The sequence below is a fragment of the Spinacia oleracea genome, chromosome 5, assembly GCF_020520425.1.
Source record: "Spinacia oleracea cultivar Varoflay chromosome 5, BTI_SOV_V1, whole genome shotgun sequence".
NCBI classification, from domain to species: Eukaryota; Viridiplantae; Streptophyta; class Magnoliopsida; order Caryophyllales; family Amaranthaceae; genus Spinacia; species Spinacia oleracea.
The window spans coordinates 66,338,149-66,346,185 of NC_079491.1; the positions used below are offsets into that span (position 1 = coordinate 66,338,149).

At 35.0% G+C, this 8,037-nt stretch overlaps 1 protein-coding gene across 2 annotated transcripts; it reads left to right on the plus strand.

Annotated features, from left to right (window-relative positions):
* Positions 1-256: 256 nt before the first annotated feature.
* Positions 257-6,820, plus strand: LOC130461167 (plant-specific TFIIB-related protein 1-like). 2 transcript variants are annotated; one of them, XM_056829141.1, is made up of 6 exons: positions 257-614; positions 738-1,016; positions 1,273-1,378; positions 2,096-2,254; positions 2,754-3,179; positions 6,574-6,820. In XM_056829141.1, exons 2-6 carry the CDS (start codon positions 1,012-1,014, stop codon positions 6,670-6,672), a joined length of 795 nt encoding a protein of 264 aa, XP_056685119.1. In that variant the 5' UTR covers positions 257-614; positions 738-1,011; the 3' UTR covers positions 6,673-6,820. The 2 variants fall into 2 exon arrangements, with proteins under 2 accessions (XP_056685119.1, XP_056685118.1); XM_056829140.1 differs by having other exon boundaries at positions 257-1,016.
* Positions 6,821-8,037: the final 1,217 nt, after the last annotated feature.

Sequence of the window (8,037 nt, forward strand, 5' to 3'; positions counted from 1 at the left end):
ATAACAAAGTCATAAATAATTAACCTCGATACTCGTGAAACTAGTTCAATGACTAATACGAAGTCGCTCTGGCATAAAGTTTGTCTAGTTAAAAGTTCCAGGGGTTTAAAGTTAAATACATAACATGATAGCGAAATTACCCCAAAGCCAGGAAGCACGTGTAAAGTACAGACCAAGCATTACTTACGTTTGTAGCGTGTTTCACTAGTAGAAAAAACCCCTGTTGCAGCCCCCTTGTTGCAGCGTACATGTATTAATACGCTTCAACAAGCAGTTGGTCAACGCGGGTCAAACCCTTTAAAGGGTTGTTGCAGCGTACAAATTAATTGTTCCCTGCAAAAACGTTTGTTGCAGCGTACGTTGTAAAAGCCCCCTGCAATAGCCCGTTACTGTTGCAGCGTACGTCCTAAAGCCCCCTGCAATAACACATTGTAAAAGTCTTTCGCTACAACCCAACCAGGTTTAGTTCAATTTAGACCAAATTAATTAAAAAAACTCTAGATCTAAAATTTCATACTCCCACCTCTCAACTCCCTTCTTCTTCCCTCAGCTTTACTGCGTCGCAATCAATGTAACTTCCTCGTCGGTGGTTCTCGCCTCCTCGCCAGTCGCCGGTGGGTCCTCTTTTCTCGCCTCCTCGTCAGTCGCCCTAGAGCTGAACTTAGAATTATTTCAATCTGAAAATTTTCAAAGCTTGCTCAAATTGACCTTCCCCCTTCTTCTTCTTCTTCCCTCAGATCTCCTCTACGGACCGGCAAACACCACACTCAGCGGCGGACGTGAGGGCATACCCAGACGACCACGCACACTTCTTTTTCTCTCTCCTCTCACCTATACCGGAAAATAAAACCCTAGAAGTCATGGGGATGTTCCCGTGTTTCAATTGCTCAATATTCTGACAAATTCGTTCCAAAGTTAGCAGGTCAAGGAGGTTTCAGAAGATTGGAGTTGGGGTTCCCATCTGCTGCAAAAGAAATTCATTGATTGATTTTGAGGAAAGAACAAGCGCAAATGAGGTATAATCTTGTTTGATTTGTTAAATTTATGCAATTATTGAAAACTTTGTTGGATTTTTTGTTTAAATATTATGGTAAATGTGGTTTGTAATAAATTTAATTAGTTGATTTACTTATGCATATGGTTCATGTAGTTAATTTCTTTGTTTAATTGATTGATGAATCTGAATTTGAGTTTGAATCTTCAGATTGTTGATGTGGCTTCTATTTTGGGGTTGGACCGTGATATTTCTGATCATGCTTTCCAGTTGTTTAGGGATTGTTCTTCTGCTACTTGTTTGAGGAATCGTAGTGTTGAAGCTCTTGCTACTGCTTGCCTTGTTCAGGCTATTCGTGAGGCCCAGGAGCCCCGTACCCTTCAGGTTTATCTCTTGTCCCTGATAACTGGAATTTTGTTTTAATTTACCTGAGGAGTCGTCAGTATTACACTGATTATTATAAGGGGCTCATTGGAGAAATATGTTATGTTACATTCTGAGTTCAGTTCTTCAATTAATGTGATATGTTGGGGGTTGGTTGGGACTTGGAAGTGTTTGTCTTGGTATAAAACTATAGTGAACATTTTGCAATTGCCTTTTCTGTTCTTGTTCTCCATTAATTAAGTTCTGAAAGACGATCCATTTATGAATTTCTGATTGCGGTTGTCTTTGCGAAATTGCACATGTTATCCATATTTATTTTCCTAATCAACTTCACACCTCTCCCTGTGAAACTAGTAATGAAAATGGAAATCCTACGAGTTCTAAAACTGAATACGATACGCTGACTTTTTTCTTAACAGTATGTTGTTCCTTTTGGGGTTCTTGTTCTGCTTAGATTGTGTCCCGAATGCTAAGCCATTTGCAAATTGCGCTTTTTTCTCATCCGTAACCACCTTTGCTTCATCTTTATGCCTAAACTACTAGTGCAAATTGCAAAATTAAACAATTTCCGAGTTTGAACTCTTTGAAAACTGAAAATGCTCATTGTATTTGCTAGTAATTGAGTGGGAATTGGTTTAAGATAAGTTGCATATGCGATAGAAAAGAACACTTGATTTTAAGGGCATCTGTAAATGGGTATCTTATTTCATGTAACAGGAAATCTCAATAGCGGCGAACCTCCCTCAGAAAGAGATTGGAAAGTATATCAAGATCCTGGGTGAAGCTCTACAACTCAGTCAACCAATTAATAGCAATTCTATAGCTGTACATATGCCTAGATTTTGCAACCTTCTCCAGCTTAATAAATCCGCTCTGGTACTTGAAAACTCCTGCTGATATTTGCTAATACGCATCGGTGGCTGATATAATATGTATACTTTTGGAAACTGGTAGGCATTTCACCCAGCTGATATGCTAATAAGAGTAAATTATGAAGAATCATAAAACTTCTGAGATACCATCTTTACATTGTAATATTTGCTCCTTTCCTGCTTTTGCTTCTTATAATTGAAGGATTTTCAACATTGATCTTGCTAGTTCAATGGACTTGAGTAACACATTTCATTATTTCAATATTTAATGCTGTTAAATCATCTGTTGGCTCATGGCTGTTGCATTATAATCAGAAATGGGGAAAGCTTGTTGCTTGTCAAAATTGCCTTGAATTGTGCTCCTCTGTTGCATTTTCGTCATTTATTTGGTGGCTATGTGATTGAGAACCATCACATTATTAAGTTTTCATTCCAGAGAAATTTATTTCCCTAGTTTTGACTCATTTCTACATCATATGACTTACTAGTTTGTTATGGAGTAGGAACTTGCAACTCACATTGGAGAAGTTGTGATAAACAAATGTTTCTGTACGCGTAGGAACCCTATAAGTATATCAGCTGCTGCTATTTATCTGGCCTGTCAACTAGAAGATAGACGCAAGACGCAGGCAGAAATTTGTAAGGTAACAGGTCTCACTGAGGTCACACTCAGAAAAGTCTATAAAGAGCTGCTTGAAAACTGGGATGATCTTCTACCGTCTAATTATACTCCAGTTGTCCCTCCTGAAAAGGCATTCCCAACTACTACTATAGCATCCGGCCGTTCTGTAACCCCTAGAGCCGAACCACCAGAAATTCCTACTTTAGACCGGGAGAGCAAGCAGCCCAAAACGAATCAGATTTCCGAGACAACTCACGTGGACAGGGTCAAGGGAGAGAATGACAGCAATACCCCCAGTACAAAAAAGGTATCCTCGTTATAGGACTCATTTTATTCTCATTGATTCGTTATAGGTCGTATTTACTTTTAACTAAAGAACCTAAGGACTATTTGATTCTTATTACATGATTAATATGCATAGCTTTAACTTTCTAAAACTCATTTGAATCTATTTATGCACATTTAAGGCTCATTGGATCGTTATAGATCATATTTAGAGCTAAAACGACATTTTCGCTCCCAACTTTGAACTAAAGATCCTAAGGACTCATTTTATTCTTATTACATGATTAATGTGCATAGTTTTAACATTCTAAAACTCATTCCAATCTATGTAAGCACATTTAAGGATAATTGGGTCGTTATAGGTCATATTTAGAGCTAAAATGACATTTCCGCTCCCCAACTTTGAACTAAAGAACCTAAGTACTCATTTTATTCTTATTACATGGTTAATATGCTTAGTTTGAAGTTTCGAAAACTCATTTCAATCTACTTATGCACATTTAAGGCTTGTTTGGTCGTTATAGGTCATATTTAGGCTAAAATGAGCATTTTCGCTCCCAAATTTTGAAAAAAAAAACCTACGGACTCATTTTAAACTTACTAAGTGTTTTATATGCTTAGTTTTGACTTTCTAAGACTCATACCAATCTATTTATGCACATTTGAAGCTCATTGGGTCGTTATAGGTCATATTTAGCATAAAATGACATTTTCGCTCCCAACTTTGAACTAAAGAACTTAAGGACTTATTTTAAACTTATTACATGATTAGTATGTTTAGTTTTAAGTTTCCAAGACTTATTCCAATCTACTTATACACATTTAAGGCTTGTTTGGTCGTTATAGGACATATTTAGGCTAAAATGACATTTTCGCTCCCAACTATGAACCAAAGAACCTAAGGACTCATTTTAAACTTACTAAATGTTTTATATGCTTATTTTTAACTTTCTAGGACTCATTCCAATCCATTTATGCACATTTACGGCTCATTGTGTCGTTATAGGTCATATTTAGGCTAAAATGACATTTTCGCTCCCAACTTTGAACTTAAGAACCTAATGACTCATTTTAAACTTATTATATGATAAATATGCTTAGTTTTAAGTTTCTAAGACTTATTCTAATCTATTTATGCACATTTAATGCTTGTTTTATCGTTATAGGTCATATTTAGGCTAAAATGACATTTTCGCTCCCAACTTTGAACTTAAGAACCTAATAACTCATTTTAAACTTATTATATGATAAATATGCTTAGTTTTAAGTTTCTAAGACTTATTCTAATCTATTTATGCACATTTAATGCTTGTTTTATCGTTATAGGTCATATTTAGGATAAAATAAGGCATTTTCGATCCCAACTTTAAAATAAAGAACCTAAGGACTTATTTTAAACTTATTACATGATTAATATGCTTAGTTTTAAGTTTCTAAGACTTATTCTAACTACTTATACACATTTAAGGCTTGTTTGGTCGTTATAGGACATATTTAGGCTAAAATGACATTTTCGCTCCAAACTATGAACTAAAGAACCTAAGGACTCATTTTAAACCTACTAAATGTTTTATATTCTAGTTTTATCTTTCTAGGACTCATTCCAATCCATTTATGCCCATTTAAGGCTCATTGTGTCGTTTTAGGTCATATTTAGGCTAAAATGACATTTTCGCTCCCAACTTTGAACTTAAGAACCTAAGGACTCATTTTTAAATTATTATATGATTAATAAGCTTAGTTTTGAGTTTCTAGGACTTATTCTAATCTACTTATACCCATTTAATGATTGTTTGATCGTTATAGGTCATATCTAGGCTAAAATAAGGCATTTTCGCCCCCAACTTTAAAATAAAGAACCTAAGGACTCATTTAAAACTTATTACATGTTTAATATGCATAATTTTAACGATCTAAGACTCGTTCCAATCTATTTATGCACCTATAGGCTCATTGGGTCGTTATAGGTCATATTTAGGCTAAAATGACATTTTCGCTCCCAACTTTGAACTAAAGAACCTAAGGACTCATTTTAAACTTACTAAATGTTTTATATGCTTATTTTTAACTTTCTAGGACTCATTTCAATCCATTTATGCACATTTAAGGCTCATTGTGTCGTTATAGGTCATATTTAGGCTAAAATGACATTTTCGCTCCCAACTTTGAACTTAAGAACCTAATGACTCGTTTTAAACTTATTATATGATAAATATGCTTAGTTTTAAGTTTCTAAGACTTATTCTAATCTACTTATACCCATTTAATGCTTGTTTGATAGTTATAGGTCATATTTAGGCTAAAATGAGGCATTTTCGCTCCTAACTTTAAAATAAAGAACCTAAGCACTCATTTTAAACTTAATACATGTTTAATATGCATAATTTTAACTTTATAAGACTCGTTCCAATCTATTTATGCACCTTTAAGGCTCATTAGGTCGTTGTAGGTCATATTTAGGCTAAAATGACATTTTCGCTCCCAACTATGAACTAAAGAACCTAAGGACTCATTTTAAACCTACTAAATGTTTTATATTCTAGTTTTAACTTTCTAGGACTTATTCCAATCCATTTATGCACATTTAAGGCTCATTGTGTCGTTATAGGTCATATTTAGGCCAAAATGACATTTTCGCTCCCAACTTTGAACTTAAGAACCTAATGACTCATTTTAAACTTATTATATGATAAATATGCTTAGTTTAAGTTTCTAAGACTTATTCTAATCTGTTTATGCACATTTAATGCTTGTTTGATAGTTATAGGTCATATTTAGGCTAAAATGAGGCATTTTCGCTCCTAACTTTAAAATAAAGAACCTAAGCACGCATTTTAAACTTAATACATGTTTAATATGCATAATTTTAACTTTATAAGACTCGTTCCAATCCATTTATGCATATTTAAGGCTCATTGTGTCGTTTTAGGTCATATTTAGGCTAAAATGACATTTTCGCTCCCAACTTTGAACTTAAGAACCGAAGGACTCATTTTTAAATTATTATATGATTAATAAGCTTAGTTTTGAGTTTCTAGAACTTATTCTAATCTACTTATACCCATTTAATGCTTGTTTGATCGTTATAGGTCATATCTAGGCTAAAATAAGGCATTTTCGCTCCCAACTTTAAAATAAAGAACCTAAGGACTCATTTAAAACTTATTACATGTTTAATATGCATAATTTTAACGATCTAAGACTCGTTCCAATCTATTTATGCACCTATAGGCTCATTGGGTCGTTATAGGTCATATTTAGGCTAAAATGACATTTTCGCTCCCAACTTTGAACTAAAGAACCTAAGGACTCATTTTAGACTATTAGGACATTGTCATTAGTTTCTTGAATGTTAAAATGTGATATTTAATTTGTATTTAATCTAATGTTTAATTTAAATTTCTGTTTTTGTAAAGGTCTACACTCCGAGGATTGCGCCTTATGCGAGGAATTTGATGTGGTTCGTGAGCAATGGGCTAAGTTTTTTACCAACAAGTATTTATTATTGGCTTTAGCGCGCTTGATCGAGTTGGTTTAGTTGTTATAGAATAAATTTTATATTAAAATGTATGTTTATGTTGAAATTGGAACATATATTTAAATGTAATATGTGCACTTTGGTTTTGGGATATATAGTATACAAAACTCCAGTTGTTGTTTTTATATTTGTTATACAGGTTGCGTTATTCTATTATTGTTTTGACAGGTTTCGATCTATATTTGGTGCAAGGCACTCTAGGTATCCCTAAACAAAATTAGAATTTTCCCGCCAAAAGTGCTTTTTTGCAGCGTACATATATGTTGTACGCTGCAACAAGGGAAAAAAATTTGGCAAAAATTCAGACTTGTTGCAGCGTACAAATAAATGTACGCTGCAAAAAATTGAGTAATTCAGACTTGTTGCAGCGTACAAATAAATGTACGCTGCAAAAAGTTGAGTCTTTTGCAGCGTACATATATATGTACGCTGCAACAAGTCCAAAATTTTGCCAATTTTTTGGCACTTGTTGCAGCGTACATCTAAAAGCCCGCTGCAACAAGTCTAAAATTTTGCCAATTTTTTGGCACTTGTTGCAGCGTACATCTAAAAGCCCGCTGCAACAAATCACTTTTTGCAGCGAACATTGTACGCTGCAACAAGTTCAGACTTGTTGCAGGCCCCCCAGTTGCAGCATACGATGTACGCTGCAACAGGGGTCTAAAAGCCCGCTGCAATAAGGGTTTTTTCTACTAGTGTTTTCCCTAGTTCAACGAATCACGAACACCAACAAGAACTCCAAATGTCGTTTCTCTACTTGGTTCACCGACACGTTAAGATCCGTCTTGATATTGATGGCTTAGACCTCACTCAAGATTGTTTCCTTTTGGTATGAACATTCTAATGGAGGCACAGAGAGAATTAGGGTTTCTCTTGCCTTAGATTAGAATATGATTAGGTTAAGTTGGAAAACATTAGTGTGTTAGGTTATTAGAATAACCTATTAAGTATTTGTGCTAACCGACCAAGCACAAGCCCTAGTCAGCCAGCACACACATACACACACACGCATGATGTTAGAATCCAACCTTCCTTTACTTGTATTTCTCCTTTCAATTATTTTCTAGGACCTTCCTAATAGTTTTCTAGGCTTTAGGTAGAATTATTATGTTACTGTAATTCCAGTGTTCACTGGCAAGTTTTAGCTAATTCAAAATAAACCTCTATGAGGGGTATGAACCAATGCCTCTCATCAGAAGTTGCCTTTGCTTAATTCATGTGTTGTTGCTAGCCTTTATAGACATTGTGCTGTCGCATGCTTTAAGCTTTCTAAGACCCAACAAAGTCTCCCTCAAAACAGTTACACTCTCGTCGACGGTCCCCCTTGTGCCTGTTGTGCGCA